General features: G+C 36.1%; 1 protein-coding gene across 6 annotated transcripts in view; it reads left to right on the top strand.

The window, feature by feature from the left end:
• LOC138692977 (discoidin domain-containing receptor 2-like) overlaps window positions 1-27,475 on the top strand; it is a 1,165,919-nt gene that overhangs the window by 810,020 nt on the left and 328,424 nt on the right. For all 6 annotated transcript variants that reach the window (XM_069816409.1, XM_069816408.1, XM_069816411.1 and 3 more), the window contains one exon: window positions 21,779-21,926. In XM_069816409.1, coding sequence (XP_069672510.1) covers window positions 21,779-21,926 — 148 coding nt within the window. The remainder of the gene's footprint in view (window positions 1-21,778; window positions 21,927-27,475) is intronic.

Here is a 27,475-nt window from a genome sequence, read left to right as displayed (position 1 = left end):
GAGACTCAGCAGTGTTCAACCGAACATCGGCAAACTTGTGAAGAGGAAGAGATCTTTTGTACGGCATGAATATTAATTTTCATTTATTTAATGACTGATTTATTTACTTCCATTTATTTATTTACAAACGCACAAAGAAATTGTTTTTCTTTATTAGTAACAACAGTAAATGAACATTTTGTTACATTTTATGTGGGATGAAAGCTATGAAGTAAACTTTTCGTTCATATTGGGTAGATGGTAGTTAGCGTTATATTCTTATACATGTAATGTTATGATAACAAACGAACATGCTACCGCCATGGCCAAGTGTGTGGGGTGGATAATGTCTACAAACTTCCCCCCGGTTGTGTATTTGTGGACATACTGTGCTTTGGTAGTGAATTGTTATTGGTATCCTGATTAAACAGTGCAGTGTGTATTTCCTCCAGCAGTCTTGTGGAAATCCAGCACACATTCATAGTGAAGTAGGCTTCATTTGTAAGCAACAAATGGGACAAAAAATTATGTTCATAAGAATTATGCACACATCTGCAGCAAAAGCTTGTTTCTGAAGAAGAAAGATGTTGCAGAACGTGTATCGAGATAAATCGATGTCATTTTCATCACGTTCACTAGTATAAGACAAGCATATTGTTATAGGAACACGAAGAACCGAAACTTGGAATGAAAACGATTTCTGAATGTCTTTGTATTATTTGAGATTGTGAATTGGATTCCGCATATTTTATGTTATCACATTATGTCCGTTGTCCAGTTTGTTTAAACTCATTCGCTAATTGAATACTATGAACGATCTATCATCTGATTATTATTGATGAAGTTATGATGTTCAATGCAGATGTTATAGTTGTGGTTCTATATTTATGCCAACACACTAGGCCCTAATGTCACTGGAAGTGTACAATTCAGAAAATTAAAATGGATGTGGACTAAATATCATTTCAAAGTATATAATATTTCTAATAAGACTTGCATGTCTTATTTCAAACATTATAATGTTAACATAGCTAGCAAGTCCGTATCGAAACTGTTAAGTTGTGTGAACTTTGTATCTGTACCGAAAGAACAGTAGTAACGCAGCTCTCAACGTCAACAAATCAGCATAACCAACATATGCAGTCGTTGGTAACAAAATCTGCCAATGATACACGATGTTATCAGAAAAAACATGATATGAAAAAAGACAATAATTAACAATTAAAATCGTAGTAATTTTCAATCTAAAATAATTTATTCATACATACAAAAATAACGAAACGTAGCAATTACATATCAATGCACAATACAAGACAGTAAATAACAATGTTCGTACTCAGTTTAAGTGCAGTGTGAACTTCCATATCTTAAATTCCTCAATTTTGGGTACACTTTTCTCAGAAGTTATAAAAGATACAAATGTAGGACATATGTAACATACCTTTATGTACACAGCCGGTTAAATAAATTAGAAATTCCACTGAGCAGTTGACAAAGAAAAATTCTTTTGCATTAAGAATGACTGCAAATTATTTTTATTTTTGCTGGAGATAGAAATAAAGTTAACTTTTTTAACCTATTGTGTAAAATGCCACCACATTGATTTTGTATATTAAATTCAGCCTTCTGGGTACAATACAATGTAACAAAACATAAGTGCAGAAAAATAGTGTCAAAGTTTCCATATCTTACAATGTTAAATTCCTCAATTTTGGGTGCACTTTTCTCAGAAGTGATAAAAGATAGAAATGTAAAAAAATAGGGCATATGTAACATGCTTTTATTATACAACCGGCTGAATAAATTTAAACTTCCACTGAGCGGTTGGCAAGAAAAAAATTTTCATTGATAACATTTTTTGCATTAAGAATTACTACAATATTTTTGCTGACGATAGGGCTGAAAGCTGACAATTAGAATAAATAAAATCATATTATTATTTTGTACATATTAAACTACCGAAAAACGATGCAAACGGAAATTTCTTTTTTTTTTTTTTTTTGTCAAAAGAAGAAAAACTGTATGTTCAGAAAAAATTTTTATTTTTACACTGAAAATGTTCGTTCTGAAGGATTGAGAAAGGGAGTTCTGCTATTAAAAGAAGAGACACCTTTATCTTGCTGTTGCTTGTACTTACAATACTATAGAGCAACTTAATGGAAATCCTTAATGCTATGGCAATGATTGAAAATGATGTTACTGTATTTGTATAATAAATTGCCAAATCAATTGAAAATAAAGAAGGTGATAGCTTGAAGCAACAATAAAATAGCATGCATGTTAACTGACCCTGTGTGTAGAACTGATGAGTTCACAAATATTTAGATTCTTTACCGTATTCCTTCTTACTGCCTTTTTGCATTTTGTCTTATTTTTGTATCCTGCACAAGAGTGTGTGGCGAATTAGATGATTAAAAAAAAAAACCTTACGAATATGACATCATGAACTTTTCACCCCATTGTCAATGAGTCGGAAGATTCGAGTGCGGTATCCCACGTCATAATGTTCTCAAACGCTCGAAATTAAAATTTCCTCTTAAACTCTCCTCCCAAATTAGCAAATTAAGTGATACTTAAATCTGTTGAATATCTTAAATTAATAATAGTACATTATGGAACGAGCCTATAATGATAGTAATTAAGACGCGAGTATGTTTGTTTATGAAACGAGCGCAAGCGAGTTTCATAATTTTCATACGAGCATCTTAATTACCATTATAGGCAAGTTTCATACGACTTTTTATGCTCGACCATTTTTCTAATGTGAAATTATTCAGAAGTATTCATTTTATTCATATCTGACTGAAGATCGGAAGTGACCTTGTGCATAGCTCGTAAATTGTGAGATGTGCGCAGACGCGAAAGTATTGTTTTTTTCCGAGGCATGAATGTGTCATTGACCTTGATATAATCTAGAGAATAACATGAACTGATTTTGGTATAACCTGGAAATTGATTTAGAATTGAAAAACGAGATGACAAATTGAATTTATTTGAATATTATTTACAATTAACGCTAATTATTATAGTAACCGAACATAACCTTCTGCGACAGTATTGGATTTCCAGCCTCCGTGACTTTTCGCTAATTGTCTTTCGATTACATAGCCTATCCGAGAATAATCGATACTTGTGGTTTTATAATGGTACAATGGTGATTTTCATTGGTTGAACAACTGAATTATAATGAATAGGTGTACTTTAATGAGGTGCATTAAAGGGCTACTACCAGGTGTATAATTACTACATTTCGGCATGGTCGAGCATAAAATATATACTATGCTTACTACTTGTTAAATTTCATCAAACATGAAGAGACTCCTGAGAAGAAAGGATGGAATTTATTTTCCACATTAAATACTTTTGTAATTTTTACTTTAACATTATTTTCACTGTCATTAACGCCATATTCTTCATCTACAGTATCTTCAAGACTCTCTGCCACTACCACCTTATGAATAAGAATGATAATCTTCGTTCTTCCACTTTTTGGAGGAGAAGGGTGCGCCTTATTTCCTCACGATAGAGCGTTAAACATGCCTGTCAAAGATGATAACAAGCAATGTACAGGGAGCGAGAAGCCGACCATGTTTACGACTGTGTGCGCTTGTCTGTTCTTACAGACTTAACCCGAGTCAAACGTCTCCAACTGAACTTTGTGTTGGATAGGCTACAATAATGGAGAAACAGATAATATATCGAGTTTTGTATGGAATAATTTTACTGCATCCTTCTCGCAAATGTATCTGATTTGAAATTAAAATGCTTCTCCATATTGTGTTAGAGCTCCGAGGCTGTGATATATCTAGTTATTTATGACCAGCAGCCACACTGAGAGCGATATCCTTGCTTTGGAGAAGTTCCGAGCCGAAACAAAGAACGAACAGACGCTGTCACAGCCCAAACTTCTGTCAGTCTGCTGCTTCATCCACATGTTTACTGCGGGATGGAATGGGTTGCAGTCGCTTTCTTTGGTGACTTGTATGTAGCATAATGGATATGTGCAGAAATGCTGGATCTGCTCTGAATCAGTGAAGAACAAACAGAGCGCGCTGGAATTAGTTGTGCGAAGTTAAATGAGAGAGTTGTATCGATCAAGAGCTTCTTTATCCAGATTGAAGTGATTGTCTACGAATATCTCTGTTTTAGCTGCTGATAGTCAAAAGAAACCCCAATGCCACTTACTGAACATAAAATACAGAGCGTCTAATTTAAAACTTAGAGATGAGCGACACCTAACTGGGCACACTTGCGCTTCCAGCCTCCGTCATGCGCTCCGCAATATTAGGTTCGTTCCATCAGCAGTCAGTAACCGTCCGTAACCATCGTGAGCATGCGCAGTACAGAAAAAGCGTTCCAACACAATCCGAACCAGTCCTGAACCGGAAACATGTACTGCAGTCGGGCGTTCCAGCAAGCCTTTGACACGGGTTCGGAACGGGCAGAAATAGTCCGCGGATTGAGGCATGTACGGAAGAGTACGCGAGACGCGCATGCGTACAAGCTCACCAACGTCTCCTGGATACTGAAGGAAGACATGATCGACTGTTCACATCAGTGAGGTTAAGATGAAAAGTGACAGTGCAGACGAATAATAAAAATAGAGATTTAATTTAAATTTTCGCCAAAAAGAAAGGGAATGGATATTACTTGGGTATTGAAATAGTTAATTACAATTTCAACGTGCAGCTTTGATTAAAAGTATAATAAATAACGTACATACATTAATAATTGAGAAAGAACTATTTTTAGATGAGAGTCCCCCAGTACACGACATTGAATTAGTGGAATTCTTGCCTTCCATATTTTTTGTCATCTTTTTATAGAAAATGATCGAAATTCTATTTTCTGCAATTAGAATTAGCTGCGAAACGATAATAATAAGCATCCCGTTCTTAGCAAAGATGATCACAGTTATAGCATCTCTGGATTTAGTACATAACGATCCGCGAAAGCGTTCCAACAGCGTCCAGTCCAGTTTCAATCCCATAGCAGATGCTCACTTAGCGCATGCGCATAAGATGGTACAGGAACCGTACATGAACTGATCCATGAACCGCTTGTTGGAACGAACCTATACTCGCAGGCAGATCATTTCAGACACGTTACAAAGAACACATCACAGCCATAACAAAATCGCAAGACACTTCCACTTACGCAGAACACATCAAAATGCTAATCACACCTACAGAAACATAAACACAGACATGGAAATTCTACACATCCAACGAAAAAGAACAGAAACTAAACACACTGGAACAATACGAAATATACAGGCACACAAAAACACACCGTAATGATATTCTGAACACACACCTCCATTTCAGAACACACACACAATTTGACTCCACATTACACTACACAAACACTCCCCCACAGGAAGCAGAATCAGAAAGCGCGAAAACCAGGAACACCCAGTTCTGAAGATAACCTACAACAGGTTGAAACTTGTCAACAACAAGGTACCTAATTTAAAACATGAAAGCAATACAGTATATATTCCGAAGTGATATAGTGTTAAAAGATATACCAGTTACTGTCATGATTCCTGATTGTCTGAAGAGATGAAAGCCTTGAGCTCCTGTAAACCTCCGCGGCCTGTAATCGGGATGAACATAAGATCATTTATACTGTACGCACAGCTTCAGACTTACCACTCCTAGATGTACAGGGACATCATTTTATTTTTACTAACATTTTTAATATTAACTTGGCTATACCTCTGCATCAACGCCGTTTGCTACTCCCTTCCACGACTGGAGTTCGATGATACTGGCGTAATATACAAACAAATCACTTTACCAGATATAGGAGGGAAGAAAAGTAGTTAATCCATTTACGTAAACTAGGAAATATTGCGCTTTTGAGTTTGATCATTTTCGTTAGGATTTGTTTAATCAAAATACAGTACAGTATTAACAATGAGTGTTTTTACTCACGAACTGAGCTGTCCATGTGGACGTATTCATTATGCAGTGTATATTATACTGTCTACAGCACATTAGCGTACAATATAGGGAATGAAGTTAAATTGAAAAATAATCGAAATATGGATATTTAAACACATTTTTGAAAATGGTGGCCGTTCAATTTCGATACAGGTTCCGGTTCTTTAGTGCATATTATCACACTATAGACTATTGTACATAATTCCAATTACCAATTTCGTCCTTCGTACGAGTAACTCATGTTGAAATAATTCTGTACCTACTCTATAAAAGAGTACCTTCCGTACTGTAAATTCAATCTTCACTTCTGACCGATCCGAAAAGATAAAATTACTCAGAGATGCTATCAACTGTCCGTCCAAATGGTTATGTCGTAGGGTCGTAGAAAGGGAGGAAATAACGTAACAGTTAATTACTTAACGAGGCCCTTTTAAGTTATTTTAAACAGTTGTATAATATTACTTAGACGTCAATTCCTAACAGAAATTAATTTTCTCAGAAAAGAGCTAAGACAGCCCAGCCACTAGCTGGCGAATAAAAGCTGGTGGGTGAAACCGGTATACGACGCAGGCAAATGGACGACAGTACCTGTGCGAAAATGATTCAATATTGAAAGCTCTTTCGTCACTGGAAAACGCGAACATATTTTTGCAACGTACTGTTTACTACTACCGTAAGGCTACTATGACTGTATATGCGGTCTTGTATCTGTGTGGAGGACGGTTGAACTTCATTAGTACAAGGGGTGGGAGTGAAGTACATTAAAAAAGTCAGGTACAATAAAAATTGAAGTAAAAATAAAATGATGTCCCTGCATAAGATGAAGTCCGTTTTGTGCTTTCATTTTTTGACGAATTTCTGTAGTGTGATATGGACTCATCCTATAGTTTTATTTGTTTTTGCAGCACATTACATTACTGCCTTCTGTTACATAGTCCGACAGCAATACTACTGCGGATGTGGTGTTATCCTATTACTGCAAGTTGTCACTACACATATACAACATTATTCACTTTTGTACTCGTGTATGTTATGATAACGCTGCTGACAGTTTACATCGCTTGTGGAGATTGGTGAGATCATTGTGGCGTGTGTTCGAGTCCTGTCTCGAGCCTCGTGTCCTGTCGCAAACTCTGAACATGGATTTGCCGTGAAACCGCAAGATTTCCGTAAGAAGCTGCTCGTGCATGTGTGTTGCGGTCCAGCCGTCCCAGCGGCGAAGAGACTCGCACACAAATTTATTGATCAGCCTGGCCCAGCCCTCAGCTACATGACGCATAATGGCGGGAGCTGGCCACCTGTTGTATACAGCGGCCTGGCGGGCAGTGTCTTCGGATGTACGACAGCGCCATGCTGTTCAACAAGTAACTACGGCCTGCAAAACGAAAAGGATTCACATCAAAGCTGCTTTGTTTATCTGCACTCACTGGCTGCCGCGTTCTCCACGTCGATATTCCATTATCGCAAATTATACAAAATAAAATGTTACGAAACTGCCACGATTCGAAACAAGAACCTCCAATAATTTATGTTTATTTCCTTATGGGGGGGGGGGAAAATAATTTGTTTATCCACTACAAAATTTTTTCAGAGAGTTGGATATACACGATAGACGTGAGGTTGTAGTGATTCTGACCTACAAACTATTGGATAGCTTCAAAATTTCCCTCAATGTATTATAGTCTTTCGTTTTTTCCCTTTCTCAGCTTAACAGATCGTCTACTCACTACTGCCTTCACTACTGCCTGATCTTACGTGCATTGTCAGCCTATTCAAGGGCAAGATTTTATATAGGGTGTCTCTAAATTGCACCGACGAAGTTTTGGATCGGATAGATAAACGTTTTAAAATATTCTAAGTTAACAACAATAACGGGTTGCATTCTATCAGTACATCAGTTATTCATAGATTTCAAAAAGGCGTATGACTCGGTTAACAGAGAAGTTTTATATGATATTCTTATTGAATTTGGTATTCCCAAGAAACTAGTTCGATTAATTAAATGTGTCCCAGTGAAACGTACAGCAGAGTCCGTATAGGTCAGTTTCTGTCAGATGCGTTTCAAATTCACTGTGGGCTAAAGCAAGGAGATGCACTATCACCTTTACTTTTTAACTTTGCTCTAGAGTATGCCATTAGGAAAGTCCAGGATAACAAAGAGGGTTTGGAATTGAACGGGTTACATCAGCTGCTTGTCTATGCGAATGACGTGAATATGTTAGGAGAAAATCCACAAACGATTAGGGAAAACACGGGAATTTTACTGGAAGCAAGTAAAGCGATCGGTTTGGAAATAAATCCCGAAAAGACAAAGTATATGATTATGTCTCGTGACGAGAATATTATGCGAAATGGAAATATAAAAATTGGAAATTTATCTTTTGAAGAAGTGGAAAAGTTCAAATATCTTGGAGCAACAGTAACAAAAAATATAAATGATACTCGGGAGGAAATTAAACACAGAATAAATATGGGAAATGCGTGTTATTATTCAGTTGAGAAACTTTTATCATCCAATCTGCTGTCAAAAAATTTGGAAGTTACAATTTATAAAACAGTTATATTACCGGTTGTTCTTTATGGTTGTGAAACTTGGACTCTCACTTTGAGAGAGGAACATAGGTTAAGGGTGTTTGAGAATAAGGTACTTAGGAAAATATTTGGGGCTAAGAGGGATGAAGTTACAGGAGAATGGAGAAAGTTAAACAACACAGAACTGCACGCATTGTATTCTTTACCTGACATAATTAGGAACATTAAATCCAGACGTTTGGGATGGGCAGGGCATGTAGCACGTATGGGCGAATCCAGAAATGCATATAGAGTGTTAGTTGGGAGGCCGGAGGGAAAAGACCTTTAGGGAGCCCGAGACGTAGGTGGGAGGATAATATTAAAATGGATTTGAGGGAGGTGAGATATGATGATAGAGAATGGATTAATCTTGCTCAGGATAGGGACCAATGGCGGGCTTATGTGAGGGCGGCAATGAACCTCCGGGTTCCTTAAAAGCCAGTAAAGTAAGTAAGTATTCTATCAGTTTGCCATTTTACTTTTTTTGTGTTTCTCTGTATTTTAAGTGAAGTGAATACCTGCAACATTAATGATTACTCGATAATTTTAAGTTGGCCTAACCGATTACCTCAGTTTCCCCAATTAATTACATAAATTCTTGTTGCGTTGAAACAAAACGTCGCAGCCCATGTGTTTCTCACAGTCACTCTTTAAAAATACTTATCGATCCAGTCAGAAATGTTTGTGGGTCTAATTTATATAAGTTCCGTTCTGTATTATAGAAAATCTTCGCCATAATAAAAATAAATGTGACTGAGTTAAATTTGTGAATTAATTAACTAATTAATTAATTCATTTATTCAGTGTTCTGCCTAAGGCCAGATCTTTCACTGCAAACCCAGCTTTCACCAATCTTTCCTATTTTCTGCCTTTCTCTTTGTCTCCTCATATGATCCATATATCTTAATGTCGTCTATCATCTAATATCTTCTTCTGCCCCAAACTCTTCTCCCGTTCACCATTCCTTCCAGTGCATCCTTCAGTAGGCAGTTTCTTGTCAGCCAATGACCCAGGCAATTCCTCCCTCTTCCTGATCAGTTTCAGCATCATTCTCTTTCTTCATCCACTCTTTCCAACACAGCTTCATTTCTTATTCTCTGTCCACTTCACACGTTCCATTCTTCTCCTTATCCACATTTCAAATGCTTCTATTCGCTTCTCTTCACTTCGTCGTAATGTCTATATTTATGCCCCATACAAATTTCGTGGGTATTTAAAGAAAATAATTTGAATTCTTGTAATGTAATTGTTTCGTTATTAGTCCGCACTTATCTCGATCAGTGTGATTAAGCAGTTTTGCTATCTGCTTCTGGTGTCCGTTATGACCAGGGAACGGATTTATATGGACTAAAAATATATGAAATATGTAAATATATATGTAGTTATTTTTACCAAAATATGGAATTAAATATGGATTTTTACCAAAATATGGAATTAAATATGGACTTAAAATTATAAAAAAATGACTATGTACGTTAAATATTGGTACATTTTAATCAAACTAAACAAAAAATATAATGGACGTACCTTATCTTCCAATGTAGTTTCAACAAAACACAATTTTTATTGTCTGTTACCATAACAATAGGTTACAAACATTTCTTTCAAGTGCTGAAAAGTGAATCTTCTTCTATTGTCTCTGAGGATAGATTTATACTGACTAAAAGAGCGTTCGACGTCACAAGAAGTAACTGGTACATAATTCAATTTCACAATGTCTGCTGGGGATAAGTCCAAGTTAATCTTCACTGTTGATTCACCACTCATCACAGCAACAACCTTTTGTAGTTCTTCATATCCAGGGTTTTTTGAAAGTACAGTGTCCACCTTAGCTCTTACTGCATCTGCAACTTTACCTCTACCACGATTCAGTTGTTCCACAGTACTATTTATAATTTCAAAACTTTCAGATAGTGAAAGGTGCCTATTTTGGAGACTTTTGAGCGTTTTTATGATGCATGAAAATGTATGCTGAATGTGAGCTAAGTCATTCTTCACACTTATGTCACAGGTAACTGTTTTCGCAGTATCAATTGAGACTGCATCTTCAGAGTCCAATGCAAGGAGAACATTGTTAATAGAGTCTATATGTTCGGCATAATATTCAACTGCTTCTAGCCATGTACCCCATCTAGTTAAAATTGGCTTTGGTGGCAATGGAATTTCAGGGTACATTTCTTTCAACACGTTAACTCTACTGGGAGCTTTGAGAAATACTTTTTTCACTGATGAAATCAACAAATCTACTTTAGGGAAATTGTCTCTGACCACTTCTGCCACACGATGAAATGCATGCGCCACACAAGTAAAATGAGTCAATTTAGGATATACAACAGATAATGCTTGTCCAGCTTTGACCATATAAGGGGCAGCATCGCTAATAAAGAATAACACATTATCGTACATAATACCCTTTGGCCACAGGATACCCATAGCTTCGTTGAACAGTTTAACTATAGTTTTGTTATTGCACTTTTCTAGAACATCACAATGTAAAAGAATTCGTTCAGAATATTGTTCACTTAACAAACCGATAACTACATTACCAACAAGTCTACCTTCTTTGTCGGGAGTCTCATCAATGGAAACCCAAATTGAACTATCTTTAATTTCATCTCTTATCTTCTGTATTGTCTCATCGTAGATGGATGGAGCATACGTCTTCCTAAGTGTTGACTCATCCGGGATTGTATGTTGAGTATATTTTTCAAGGAATTCCCTGAAGACCTTATTCTTTAGTTTGTAGAGAGGAATATCAGCAGAGATGAGAGAACGGCACAGGTCGATGTTAAACTCAGATCTTACATTCGATGTTGTTGGTTGTGTTAAAAACAATTGTCTCTGCTTGGAATTTAGTTGTTTGTTGGCCTGATGTTTACTAGTTGTAATGTGTTGTTGCACCAGGAACTTTTGTGTAGATGATACTGCACACTGACACAAATTACAAAATAATATTTTATTGTCAGTTGATAAACCATCTTCTTTAAATTCTGAAATGTAACTTGTTAGTTTTGATTTTATATTGACTGAATGACGTACTTTTGGCATATTTACCGTCTTTATAGTATGATTTACAAAACTGAACCTATGTGTACTCTGACTGGCATTTAACTGTTGAGCTGCACAACTGAAGTCTGTTAAAAATTTTAAATTAAATTAATACAGTTTTGTAACTTACTTTCCCATTGTTGATAGGACTGCTAATTTTCAAATAACTCTGATGTTAAAGGGATTACTGAACATGTGTTTAAATCTCTATTGTTGAAATGTATTTTTAAAAGTTAATGGAATTTTGTTTTGTTTTATTGTTAAACCTAATATAATATGGACTGTTTTATATGAAATATGGAAAATATATGGAAATTAACGAAAATATGTACTAAACTCTAAAATATGGAAAAATATGGAAAATAAAAGTAGGATTTTTCAACCCTACACATTGTGAAACATAAAGATAATGCAAAATATAAATTATATTAGCTTTATAAGTAAATATGTATTTACATATAAATCCTTTCCCTGGTTATGACTTTCTGTATTTTTGGGAGCTAAAATCCCTATACGCAATAGTTGTATATGTATTTTATATTTATATTACCCATTGTGATTTTTGCAATCTATTGAAGCACTCAGTATCTTTCGAGGTGTGATGCTCGTTCAGTACCGACTCTGTTTGGTGTTTGTTTCTTCCATTACACTTGGAAGTTGCGTCACTGTGTAATGTCTCCTACTGCCTACCTTCTTCTAGTGATGTTCCATTTTCTGGGATGTGCATCGTGTGCAGATGCAAGGCGCGGTTAGTTCTTTGTCGGCACGCACCACTGCCAGAGTACAGGTTATGTAGGTCCTACCTGTTGGTACCACGGGTTCTCATTCCTGATGTTGTGGCTCCAGCAAGTTGCAAATATTTATAACTCTTGAGTACCTCAAATATTTGAAATCTTTTTTTAATTTTAAAGGCATGTTGGGTCCGATAAGTATAGTATCAATCAAATAGTGTAAGTTCTTACAGTCAATTAGCCTACTTAACAAAATTACATACATTGAACCTTTATACAGGGACATCATTTTATTTTTACTAACATTTTTAATATTAACCTGTCTATACCTTTAGAGAACCGGAAACACCGCTTGCTCCCCCCTCCAAGACTGGAGTTCGATGATACTGGCGTAAAACACAAATCACTATACTAGGTATAGGAAGGAAGAAAAGTAGTTCATCCATTTACGTAAACTAGGAAATATCGCGATTTTGAGTTTGATAATTTTCATTAGGTTTTTCTTTAATCAAAGTACAGTACTGTATTAATAATAAGTGTTTTTACTCACGAAGTGAGTTATCCATGCGAACGTATTCATTATGCAGTTTATAGTATACTGTCTACAGCACATTAGCGTACAATATAGAGAAAGAAGTTAAATTGAAGAATAATCATAATATGAATATTTAAACACATTTTGAAAATGGTGGCCGTTCATTTCGATACAGGCTTCAGTTATTTTGTGCATATTATCGCACTATAGACTATTGCATCTAATTCCAATTACCAGTTTCGTCCTTCGTACTAGTAACTCATGTTGAAATAATTCTGTACCTACTCTACGTACTGTGAATTCAATCTTCACTTCTGCCCGACCCGAAAATATAAAATTACTCAGACATGCTATCTACTGACCGTCTAAGTGGTTATGCCGCAGGATTGTATAAAGGGAGGAAATCACGTGACAGTTAACTACTTAACGAGGCCCTTTTATTTAAGTTAAATTAAACAGCTGTATAATATTACGTAAACTTCCAATTCCTAAAAGAAATTAATATTTTCAGAAAAGAGCTAAGACAGCCCAGCTTTTACAGAGGGTTGAGCAGAAGCAGGTGGGGGAAATCGGGATGCGACGTAGGCAAACGGACAGTACCTGTGCGAAAATATGATTCAATATTGAAAGCTCTTTCGTCACTGGAAAACGCGAACATATTTCTGGAACGTACTATACACAGTAACTCAGTACTGCTTACTATCTGCGGTCTTGGTTCTGTGTGGAGTTGGAACTTCCTTAGTAGAAGGGGTGGGAGTGAAGTACATTCAAAAACTCAGGTACAATAAAAATTAAAGTAAAAATAAAATGATGACCCTGTATTATTACATGACGTAGTATTTAAAAGTTATGACATACGTTTTCACCAATAATTTGGCATCTTCAGGTCACATTAAAACAACACAATAACACAAAATGAACACTTAAGATATTCCAGTTAACCACAATCGTTAAAAATTAAAACAGTTATAATACAGTAGGTAATCTGAGCAGTACGCCATTAAAATACAGTAGCAGGAAGATGGTGCCATGAAATCGTGGGACAGGCTGACAACATTGTGTTGATGAGTGTACACAACGGAGAAAGAAGACATAACAATCTTCAAGTTTATGCGGGTGCACATCCCCAAAATGATGAAAATATGCACAGTATATAGGTCGCTCGTGCTGTTATTTGTTGACGTATGGAATTAAAGTCCTGTGAAGTATAAAAGGGTAATGTGAAAGAATTTATTAAATAGAAAATTAAGAAAGGATATAAATTTTGAAGTCGTGGTTAACGATACTTACAAGATGGGTGAGGAGAAGTTGACTCGAGTCCATTGATGCAGCAACACGACTGAGCTTTACAGTGACCTGTATACTGTGCATGTTTTCATCATTTTGGGGAACTGCACCCGCATAAACTTGAAGATTGTTATGTCTTCTTTCTTCGTTGTGTACACTCATCAATTAACACAATGCTATCAGTCTGTCCCACGATTTCATGGTATCAACTTCCTGCTACTGTATTTTAATGGCGTACTGTTCAGATTACCTACTGTATTATAACTGTTTTAATTTTTAACGATTGTGTTTAACTGGAATATCTTAAGTGTTCATTTTATGTTACTATGTTCTTTTAATGTGACCTGAAGATGCCAAATTATTGCTGAAAACTTTTGTCATAACTTTTGAACTACTTCATCTATACTAATAATAAATCTGTAGCCGAAATTTTTCTTGGTAATTTTCGATTTTCCGAAAATAATTGGTCCTAACATATATAATTAACCACCCTGAAACCGAAAATCGCTTTTTTGAAATTTTTGTTTGTATGTCTGTCTGTCTGTCTGTCTGTATGTATGTATGTATGTTTGTTACCTTTTCACGCGATAATGGATGAACGGATTTCGATGAAAATTGGAATATAAATTAAGTTCGTTGTAACTTAGATTTTAGGCTAAATGGCATTCAAAATACATTATTTAAAAGGGGAGTTATAAGGTGGCCTGAATTAAATAAATCGAAATATCTCGCTTATTATTGATTTTTGTGAAAAATGTTACATAACACAAGTTTCTTTAAAACTGATTTCTGATAAGTTTTATTCTTTGAAAAATTTTGATAGGACTGATATTTAATGAGATAAATGAGTTTTAAAATTAAAATAACTGCCATCTAAGGCCGTATAATGAAATAAAAAGAAATGACTTCGTCTATAAGGGGCCTTGGACAGCAACAGTCGAAAGCTATGAAAGATAGCCTATAGAGAATGTTTCTGTGTTTGTGCGAAGTAATATCGGAAGCTAAATTAACCGATTTATTATTTCACCATTGGAAAGTGTAGTTTCTCTAGATGGACATAATGCTATAATGTTATTACAGTAACTTCTGATATAATATAATGTAATATAATATAATATAATATAATATAATATAATATAATATAATATAATATAATATAATATAATATAATATAATGTAATACAATATAATATAATGTAATGTAATGTAATATAATATAATATAATATAATATAATATAATATAATATAATATAATATAATATATAATATAATATAATATAATATAATATAATATAATATAATATAATATATGTAATGTAATATTATATAATTTAAGTTATTTGAAGGGTTCAGAACATAGTGGGCCAAACGCCATTTACTGAATACGTAGAAAACAAGGAATAAAATTAAGTTATTACCATAATTTAATGGAAACCTATAACAAGTAAAATAAAGTATACACATTAAATCTAAATGATGTCAATGTTTATTAAACTATGGTTGCATGTAATAAAAATTAAGAAACGTGTTAAAGGAATTGTCATTGCATCAATGAGTGGTCTCAGGACCAAAATGATCGCATTTTAATTATTTGGATGCAATTTAAATTAAGTAACATATTAAACGATTTATCCTTCTATCAAACACGAATGTTCCCTGGATCAAACGTCCTATTTTAATTATGTAATTACTTTATATTTATTTCTAACGGGTGCAGCGGAGCGCACGGGTACGGCTAGTGTAATAATATAAAGGTTCAATGTATGTAATTTTGTTAAGTAATTGACTGTAAGAACTTACACTATTTGATCTGTAATCTTGTTTCATTGTTTGTAATTATAACCTCTGGTGACGTGCATAGTAGAAGCGTTGCACATCTCGGGTTTATTTCTTTCTCCGTTTCCTTGACAACTATTCCATCTGGACGTTCAATAAAGACGCATACCTGATATAAAAGTGGGTTTTACTTCAATACGTCCGGCTTACACGGCAGACCTAGACGAGATCTTTCGCTTGGCGCGCTAGCTCAACGGACTTGCGAGACTATTGCCCGAAAAATTTCTCCACGCCATAATGGGCACCAATCGCCGCGTGCGAACGTTGCGTCGCCAGGCACCCCGTGTGTCGGTCTGATTTTAAATGTATTCGCATCAAAAAATGTGCGGAACAAGTAGGAATACTACTTCGATGTTAGTCCCTTCAAAATTGAAATATGCTTCAGTGATGTATAGTACAGCGAGGTTATACTGAAGAGCTCACCCACCCATAGTCGGAGACAAAAATGTACTTCAAAAGCTACCAATGGATTATATGCTTATGTTAGAAGGCTACGAACAAATTTTGTCTCATTGATCCCTTTAAGAGCTATTGGCTTGTATCTATATATAGCCCTAAATACTACGAATAAGCTTCCATTGTAAATGTGCAATGTGCATATACCATGCAGCCTGTGTATCGGGCGCGTATTAAATTCTATTACGCTTAATGTTGGAGTAATTGTTTATGTGAACTTAATGTAATTTTAATCTCACTGCTACATGAATACATATATCATATCAACAAAACAGATGCAAGTTTACATTAGAGCTATTTGAATATAGAATAATTTTTCCTATCGTTGTCTATATAACAAGATACTTTCTTCGATTCTTCCTCATGCTCCTTGTGATTCTGAAAACGTTTGTTTTCAAACATAAATAGACTCCATTAAAATAGTTCCATAACGCTGCATTTGTTGATACGCCCTTCTGGTATGATGCCCTCGATATGCTACATATAAATTAATTCCATAGAATCGCTTTTAACATATTGCCTCTTATATGGAGATTTATCCTTCGAAGGGGTGGAAAAATTCAAACATCTTGGAGCAACAGTAACAAACATAAATGACACTCAGGAGGAAATTAAACGCAGAATAAATATGGGAAATGCCTGTTATTATTCGGTTGAGAAGCTTATATCATCCAGTCTGCTGTCGAAAAATGTGAAAGTTAGAATTTATAAAACATTTATATTACCGGTTGTTCTGTATGGTTGTGAAACTTGGACTCTCACTTTGAGAGAGGAACATAGGTTAAGGGTGTTTGAGAATAGGGTGCTTAGGAAAATATTTGGAGCTAAGAGGGATGAAGTTACAGGAGAATGGAGAAAGTTACACAACACAGAACTGCACGCATTGTATTCTTCACATGACATAATTAGGAACATTAAATCCAGACGTTTGCGATGGGCAGGGCATGTAGCACGTATGGGCGAATCTAGGAATGCATATAGAGTGTTAGTTGGGAGACCGGAGGGAAAAAGACCTTTGGGGAGGCCGATACGTAGATGGGAGGATAATATTAAAATGGATTTGAGGGAGGTGGGATATGATGATAGGGACTGGATTAATCTTGCACAGGATAGGTACCGATGGCGGGCTTATGTGAGGGCGGCAATGAACCGTCGGGTTCCTTAAAAGCCATTTGTAAGTAAGTATATGTATCATAATCCTAACAAAATTAAGTTCTACAAATTTTTTGTTGCCAACTGGTGAGAGATAAGATTAGTGCCCTAATGTATTTGTAGTTATGTATGTATGTATGTATGTATGTATGTATGTATGTAATGTATGTATGTATGTATGTATGTATGTATGTATGTATGTATGTATTAACACTACAGTTATAAAGGAAAAAAGAAGGAAAATGACTCCTTGTGGGATAGATTTATATTTTTCGGCATCCACATTACATTAAGAGGCATGGGAATTTGATTTTTGGTGAATATTTTGATTTATATATTTTTATTTTTCCATTTTTTTTTGTTTTGCCTATTTGAAATGGTAGGCCTATATAACATATGCCTACCTATATAAAATGTTGTCCATTATAATTTTTAGACTTTCTGGCAAGGAGTATGCAATTTTTAATTTTAATGCAAATTCTTAAAAAATTTACGGATTTTGGGCAGAAAATTGTATATTTTTTTATTTGTCCAATTTATTCTGTGATTTTTCCTTTATTGAAATGGTATAACATGTGACTTTACTGAAATTATATCCGTGTTAACTTTTCGTTTTTGTGAGAAGGGAGCGTGGTATACTGTATGTACGTATAAGTCTTCCTGTAATGATTGTTTTCCGTAGCTTTAGTTTTTCCCTTACAAATGAACCTTTTCTCAGCTTTTATTTACTCTAGAGAAATGAAAATTTTAGAAATTGTTAATTTGTATGATTTACGTGTACTGAAATGAAGTTTTTTATATTTGTTAAATTTTGGAGATGTTACAGAGGTTTGTTGTTGTTTACTGAACTGTCTGAAGACAGATACGCACCTCACAGGTGATATTACTATGATGTACCGATGTACACTATGCCCAATGTTGCGGGTTCCATCCCGGGTCAGGTCGATGTCATTTAAGTGTGCTTGAATGCGACACGCTCATGTTAGCACATTTACTGGCATGTAAAAGAACTCCTGCGGGACAAAATTTCGGCACATCCGGCGACGCTGATATAACCTCTGCAGTTACGAGCGTCGTTAAATAAAACATAACATTTAACATTTAACATTCATATACATTCGGTACATCATAGTAATATTTTAGCGCAGGTAATTACTTCGTGATTCAAGACGACGCCATGTTCCGTCGGACCCAGACCACTTGGTCACTCGTAACGAGTGCACCTCTGTACATAGTGTTGCACATTGCGCCACTGTCACATGTTCTGTGACACAGTACATGAGAGGTAGAACTTAAACTGAGAAGAATTCAATGCGGTATCGGAATTTGAACCCGGTGTGGCTTAGTGGATAAAGCGTCAGCACGTAGAGCTGAAAACCGGGTTCGAATCCCGGTGCTGGAGAGAATTTTACTCCGTTCTAACCATTCTTCACTCACAAGTGATACCAAGAAGGCACCACTTATGAGGCAACTAGGCCAGGAGATAATGGGGCGGAGTGACCAGTTACTTTCCCCCGCCATTGCATACATCGCCGACTAGCTACGTATTACACACCATTCAGACTTCAGATGATACAAACAAATTGTTCTTTCTCTGATGCATAGTCAAGTCAGATGTACTGCCTGTTAATAGACGTACGTATCAGCCAGAACCTCAATCAGAGGTGTTGCAGGGGGTACTGTACTCAAAATCATCGGAGGAAATACGAATTGGGAACAAATTATTTCTTAGTAACGAAATAAATTATAGAAAAACAGCTGTTTTGGCATAAAGTGAAATTCTGTGTTCATGAACTGTAAAAAATCAGGTGTCTAGCTTCAACAGTTTTTTTTAGAAAAAAAATATTATTGTAAGACGTAATCCAATATTATCAAGATACGCAATTCCGTGTCTTCTTAATTATTACTCGCATTTAGTCTCTGCGAAAAACATAAAAATTCTTTGATGCGGAGTAAGGTCGGTGAGGAGTACGGAAAAGCGAAGGAATTTCTCTTATAAGGAAAAATTTCTAGTCATTGTAGATGTCTTCGATAGCGATATTTAACTAGGAATTAGCAACTTCCAGAACTGAATTGAGAGCCCTGCGATATGCGCTCCCTTCACCACCGACCATTGAGGGACTGTAACGTACCCTTCACAAGGTACTTGGCTGTAGAGAAAACACTCTTGTCGTTTGTATTGTTACAGAAGTTCAAAAACTTCGAAATAAAGGGAGTGCTCGTTAGTTTTGTTTGAATGTATTCGAAATCCCATGATGCAGTTACTTGGGACTGAACTTAAAGCGACGTAGCAGCGGCAGCGCGTTCTTTCCTTCTGCGTATGAATGATGGAGCAAATTGTTTAGCTTTGTTATGGGAAAGAAGAAACTTCTCGCCACAGATGTTATTGCGTACCGCTGGACCGGAATTTCTTACCTTCTGATAATTCCGATAATTACGTCTTTGTATACAAGTTGTGCGCTTTACTCCCAGCGCTTGAACGTAACGTTTTGGATCTATTTAAAGGTGTTCGTAGTTCACGCACTCTGTTGTGTCAGTCATACTCTGGTTCAGGTCTTTGAGTTAGCCAAACAAAATGGACCAAACAAGATAGAGCCTTTAGGTCTGGTAATATAATTATTACCTTCACACTGGAACGTTGTAGACCTTAAATCCAAACACAAACAGTAGAACATCAATTTTTTGTTTCTAAATACTGTGAACGTTTAAATCTCAGACACAGCACGAAAGGCATGGAGGGCGTTACACTTTGTGATGAGGGTACTAAGGAAAGGCTCTGATAAATCCAAAGGGATTGCATATAAATCACTAGTTCGTCCAGTAATGGAATATGGTGCTGCATGTTGGGATCCTTACAGATTAGAACATATTAAGACACTGGAAAAGATTCAAAGTCGGGCTCTCAAGCGTTGTCGTAATAATTCACCATTAAAATGGGACACACTCACGGACCGGAGAACGCGAATTCGATTGTGCGCAATGTTCAAAACATACAGAGGTGAGCCTCCCAGGAGAGAAATAAAAAATAAGTTGCAGCCATCAAATTATTCTTCAAGGAACGACCACTCATATAAATTGAGGGAAAGAAGACAGAGGACGGACACTGGAAAGTTTTCTTTTCCCAATCGTACTATCAGGGACTGGAATGCTTTACCTGCAGACTTACTAAAGGCTTTACCAATAACCGAATATGTTTTCAAAAATAGGCTGAAGGACTTTATTAATAGACGGTAGTATATTACACACACTACTTAAAGGGTGTAATTGATATCTTGTTATTTGAAGTGTTCTATCAGTGAGGAAGTGTGTTGTGTCAGTGAAGTGTGTAGTGTCAATGAAGTCTATTGTGTAAGTGAAGTGTGTTCGTGTCAGTGAAGTGACTGTACAAAGTATTTGAACAGTGAAATTAGTGTTAGTGAAATCAGGTAGAATCAGTGCAGTGAGTGAGTTGACAGCGAAATAAGTGTAGTGCCGAAAGGTACTTGTGCAGGTATGAACCTGTCACACTCGTGGGTCTTAGTTCGAACTTAGGGTTAAGATACAAATTAGATTTACTTTAAATGTTATTTTAAGTGATCGTGCTTCATTTAATTTAGGATGTTCCCTGTTATTGTTATTATTATTATTATTATTATTATTATTCTTATTATTATTATTTTATTATTATTTTAATATTATTATTAATTATGGTTTTTTATTAGTTGTGTTTATTATTAATTGTCATTATTGAGTGCAATTAGTTACCACTGCCACCGGGTATATACCCATTTGCAGTGTGAATACATACATACATACATACATACATACATACATACATACATACATACATACATACATACATACATACATACATATTATATCCCCTTCTGTTTTCGACTCTTCGCCGAACCGAGTCAATTGAAGCAGAGTTTGAAAACTATTCTAAAGCTGTGCTCGTGCACCGAATATTCTTCATCATCATCATCATCATTACCATCTTTCGCTCGAAGCGTTGTGCTCTGAATTCTGTTTCAGTAACCGTCTCTTTACCTAGGCCATCAGGAACGAGTAGCGACATGGTCCAGCCATTGCTGTGTGTGTCTTTTATTTTATTTATTTATTCCGAATTCCCTTGGTCCACCTTGTCGCTTATTGCAACCCACAGAACAGATCTTACGGCTGGGCGTAATATACTTTAATATTTTCTAGTTCGTTTGCAATATTTTAATTGTAGTGCATGTGGTGTGTTGTGCAGGTCCTCGCAGGCAACACCAACACGTACCTGGTAGTCCGTCAGGAGCTGGAGCTTCCCTTCGTGGCCAGCAGGGTCCGCTTCATCCCCTACAGTCTTCACACGCGGACGGTGTGCATGCGGGTGGAGCTGTACGGCTGTCCCTGGGAGCGTAAGTTGATGTTCAGTTGTCATTAGGAGCTGTGCAAACTTAGCAGAGAACTGTAGCGTTATAATCCACGGTTACAATTATAATCACGCTGAACGGTCGCCGAGGCGTAAGTGACTTTCCACTATCCAATAATGTTGCGCAGTTCTCTATGTGTGATGTCACAACGTTCTGCTGTTGTCTATATATCAATATAATTGAGAACGTTTCATCCTTAGATATACATAAAGGTTGTAATTTACATTGACGTTCCAAGACATCTACATGTAAAGTTATAATTCAAAATGATATGGTGGAAATCAGAGGTCTGCATCGGACGTTTTCGCTCGAGCGCCAAGTAGTTCATAGCATAATCCTATAGGTAGCGCACATGCATGATGGGTAAAATTGTCACGAGCGATAAATCCTCGAACGGTATAAGCCGAGCGTTAGACATTCGTTCTTGTTGCAGTGATGAACTGTGTAGTAACATCATAGATGTTTATCATTTCAAAACTTTGCAGTGTTTAACTAACCTCTCCATAGTACAACTACAAAACTTGCTTTAAAATGTAATATAAATGTTGTAGGTAAATGTTTTTTTTTTTTTTTTTTCCCTCCCACACAGGAGTGATTTTGTTTTTGCCACATCTGATAGATGTTATTGGAAGTAAATGTAATTATTATAAACGGAGAACACAATCACGATACTGCAAGAACTGTATCAAGTTTTCTAGTAATAATAATAATAATAATAATAATAATAATAATAATAATCTCTAATAATTAGTGTATCAATCTTTGCGTCTGTAACAGTTGTGGAGCATTATTATTAGTTTTATTATATTTTCTGTGACGTTATCTCTGTACTAATATTGTTATTAATCTACTGCTATATCAATAATATTTTGTAAAACGTTTCTACATTGTCGCAGCATATAGGCTATGTGATAAATCAAATATTGAATAATTATTAATTAGCAATAATTACTGTATATCGAAGTTTTTCATACTATTTTATTTATAACTTCATGTTCCTGTTTTGGTACGTTCCATTAAACGTTTGTCATAAACGCATAAAATAAAGCCTTATTTTTACCGTGTGAGCAAACAATAATATGTGTATCTCATCTTTTTTTAATTGGGTTATTTTACGACGCTGTATCAACATCTAGGTTATTTAGTGTCTGAATGATATGAAGGTGATAATGCCGGTGAAATGAGTCCAGCACCGAAAGTTACCCAGCATTTGCTCGTATTGGGTTGAGGGAAAACCCCGGAAAAAACCTCAACCAGGTAACTTGCCCCGACCGGGATTCGAACCCGGGCCACCTGGTTTCGCAGCCAGACTCGCTGACCGTTACTCCACAGGTGTGGACTGTGTATCTTATCTGTCGCCTTCCATACAAGATAAGACATGTCGGTGAGATGACCTTGTACTGTGCTTCTATTTATTACGAGCGGGTCACGACCGATCGTATCTCACTCGAGGGTGCGACACTCGACCGAGTTCAAGCGAGCGATTTAACTCCAATGCAGCACTCTGGTGGAAATATCTATTCAACATGATTAACTCAATAATATCGGATACCTGTTGTATTGTAACTTCCACCTCGGGGAAGTCATATTGCTGCTAAGCATAGTAATAGTAGGCCTAAAAACATTCAACATATATTTTTGACTGTGAAGATTGGTATAAGCCCATAATATGCAGATATATATAGTGTGTGGTTTAGTATCGATTAGCAGTAAGTGGCTAAAATTTCAATCCAATATGTGCTATAATAAGTGAATAGAGTGACCTAATCACAAGCATGTTCTGAATTTATGAAAAGAATATATTTAAATTAAAAAATTACTGTAAGGGGAAAGATTTACTCTAGAATAACCATTCTTTTCATTTTAAAGCTTAATGTGTGCACACACATCACTAGAAAATGAAAGCACTCTGATGTACAGCGTTGTTTCCGATCTCTGATAACGAATTTGAATGACGTCAGCAGTCACGCGACAGCGAGGTGACAGACCAGTAGTGAGTGATCTCATAGTCAGTCACGGCGACTTACAGCAGAAATTCCCAAGAAAACCTAGCCTTTTTGAGAGGGGTACATGACAACCCTTTCCGATGCCAAGTACAGTTCAGTGAAAATAAAATAAACGAGATTTTGTTATTTCCCAGAAAGACGTCTTCTGTGTACTTAATAAGATTGGTGAAGCTCGAATGGAATTAATTTCTATCATCACGTGTGGTGCGGCGACTTTTGATGACAGGTGGATTTGCTTGCTTTCTCCACTCTGGAATTAATCACATCCGAGCTTTCCCAGTCTTATTAGGTACACACAAGATACCTTTCTTGGAACTAACGAAACCACGTTTTTTGCAGGCTCCTATGATTTTCACGTAACTGTACTTGGCATCGGAAAGAGTTGTTATGTGCCCCTCTCAAAAAGACTCGATTTTCTTGAGCATTGCTACTGTGATACACCGTGCACTCTGATTATGAAATCACTCAGTACTGGTCGGTATGTCACCTCTCGCCGCAATTCACTGTCGGTGTGATTCCTGACGCACATGACGTCATTCAAATTCGTTATCAGAGATCGGAAACAACCCTGTATAGTATTATATTTACGACTACTTGAAGATAGGCTGTTTTTATAGTTATTTTGCGTACCATAAGTATAAAGTTCTCTTAAATGAGGTCATTAAAAGTTATAGGGAGTGTTGGAAAGACCGCCTCTACAGAATGGACTCTGCACGTAATGCAAGAGTCGTAGAAACATATCGCCCTAAAGGACGCAGACAAATTGGAGCCCTAGGCGACGATGGAATGACCAGTTTTGAATGGAGTCGAAACAGACCAACATGGTCCAAATCCTTGAAGCTGATGACTATGATAATAATAATAATAATAATAATAATAATAATAATAATAATAATAATAATAATAATAATAATAGTAATAATACTTACTTACTTACAAATGGCTTTTAAGGAACCCGAAGGTTCATTGCCGCCCTCACATAAGCCCGCCATCGGTCCCTATCCTGTGCAAGATTAATCCAGTCCCTATCTTCATATCCCACCTCCCTCAAATCCATTTTAATATTATCCTCCCATCTACGTATCGGCCTCCCCGAAGGTCTTTTTCCCTCCCGTCTCCCAACTAACACTCTATATGCATTCCTGGATTCGCCCATACGTGCTACATGCCCTGCCCATCGCAAACGTCTGGATTTAATGTTCCTAATTATGTCAGGTGAAGAATACAATGCGTGCAGTTCTGTGTTGTGTAACTTTCTTCATTCTCCTGTAACTTCATCCCTCTTAGCCCCAAATATTTTCCTAAGCACCTTATTCTCAAACACCCTTAACCTATGTTCCTCTCTCAGAGTGAGAGTCCAAGTTTCACAACCATATAGAACAACCGGTAATATAACTGTTTTATAAATTCTAACTTTCAGATTTTTGGACAGCAGACTAGATGATAAAAGCTTCTCAACCGAATAATAACAGGCATTTCCCATATTTATTCTGCGTTTAATTTCCTCCCGAGTGTCATTTATATTTGTTACTGTTGCTCCAAGATATTTGAATTTTTCCACCCCTTCGAAGGATAAATCTCCAATTTCTATATAATAATAATAATAATAATAATAATAATAATAATAATAATAATAATAATAATAATAATAATAATATAGCTGATTTCGGGCAATTTTTCATAATAGTGTAAATTAAATTTTTTAAAGATAATTATTAAGTTACTTTCTGAGCTATAGTCATATTGTTGTGAATGATATTAAGATGGATGTGACTGATAATTATAATTCAATTCATACTTGGTAAGAGCCGGAGCCAATCTTTGGGTGTTGTAGTAACGCGATGGTCGGGTTCGATTGGCGACTCTGCCGAGGTTAGGAATTGTTCCTTAGATTGGTTTAACTCAGCGGTGACCAAAGCAGGTGTCGTGATTACATCCTGTAATCACAGACATTCAAACGGGTACGAGGAGTTTCCTGTACATGGCTGTGTGTTTCATTCGCGTACTGAAGACATGCAGTGGCGGTAACATATCGCTCTACAAACTCTGTCTCTACAAGCAGTAAGACGTGGTTTCAAGAATGATAAAGAGAACTTATTTGGTTTTCTTTTGGACAAAATGTAATACGTTTACTTTACTCAACGGTTCAATTAGCACTATATAAAACATTAATTGTCACCCTGAATAATATATTATTATTATTATTATTTGGGGCTAAGCGGGATGAAGTTACAGGAGAATGGGGAAAGTTACACAATGCAGAACTGCACGCCTTGTATTCTTCACCTGACATAATTAGGAACATTAAATCCAGACGTTTGAGTGGGCAGGGCATGTAGCACGTATGGGCGAATCCAGAAATGCATATAGAGTGTTAGTTGGGAGACCGGAGGGAAAAGACCTTTGGGAAGGACGTAGATGGAAGGATAATATTAAAATGTATTTGAGGGAAGTGGGATGTGATGATAGAGACTGGATTAATCTTGCACAGGATAGGAACCGATGTCTGGGTTATGTGAGGGCGGCAATGAACCTTCGGGTCCCTTAAAAGCCATTTGTAAATAAGTATTATTATTATTATTATTGTTATTATTATTATTACTGACCACTAAGTATGTGTTTCTATAATTCTTCTGTACGTGCATGAATATTGATATGTTTAGATCTTCTCCCTAGAAGGATAAAATTTTAATCTTCTTAATCTTTAGATGTGGATAACTATTTATTAGTTATTCATTTAATACTAATGTTGTAGAAAAACTGATAGAATATTGTGTGTCAACGAACTGTTAAACTCCAGAAATTTACATATCTTAAATCATAGCCAGGAAGAGAAAGATGAGTTAAATAAATGTAAGGAAGTCAGTTACCTAATGGGTTTTGAAATATCTCGTGCTCTAAAGCTTTTTAATAGAACAGAATTTCTCAAAAGAGTAATGATTAAAATAGCATAAATAACTTATCTATAAGAAGTTTTTAATTTTGAAAAATAGGAATTTCTCGACCAAGTATCGAGAGAAGAATTTAGAAAGTTCCTGATTATATTCAAGAGGAGGATTAAAAAAAGCAGCAAGAAAAATCGTATATTATTCATTAGCTCTTGATGACAGCAGTGACATTACTGATGCAGCTAATCTTGAGATTTCTATCCGCGGAATCGATCAAGATGTTAGTACAAAAACCACCACTGGTTGTAGTTTTCATGCCAACTACCTTTCCTCCGTCTCCTTACTTATTAGGCTGTCTGTCGCATGTAATCACTGCAGCTCGAGTTTTGGTCACCGCTGGTTTAACTGGAAGGGTGAGTCTGGGGAACCCTACCATACTAGCTACCCGCTGGACGGTGTATCGGAAGAGTTATTAATAACCGAGACTCTAACGTATGAATATGACCCATGACAATAATTTATGTGCCTGAAAACCTGGCTTGTTCCATTGTAGCAAAACGATAGACGGCATCTTCAGATGACAATTTAATATAGTATGAAAAGAAGGTGAAACATGGCAGGACATGATCTACCTTCATAA

Source organism: Periplaneta americana, chromosome 17 (genome assembly GCF_040183065.1).
Source record: "Periplaneta americana isolate PAMFEO1 chromosome 17, P.americana_PAMFEO1_priV1, whole genome shotgun sequence".
Taxonomy (NCBI): Eukaryota; Metazoa; Arthropoda; class Insecta; order Blattodea; family Blattidae; genus Periplaneta; species Periplaneta americana.
This window is presented reverse-complemented; position numbering and strand designations above follow the sequence as displayed.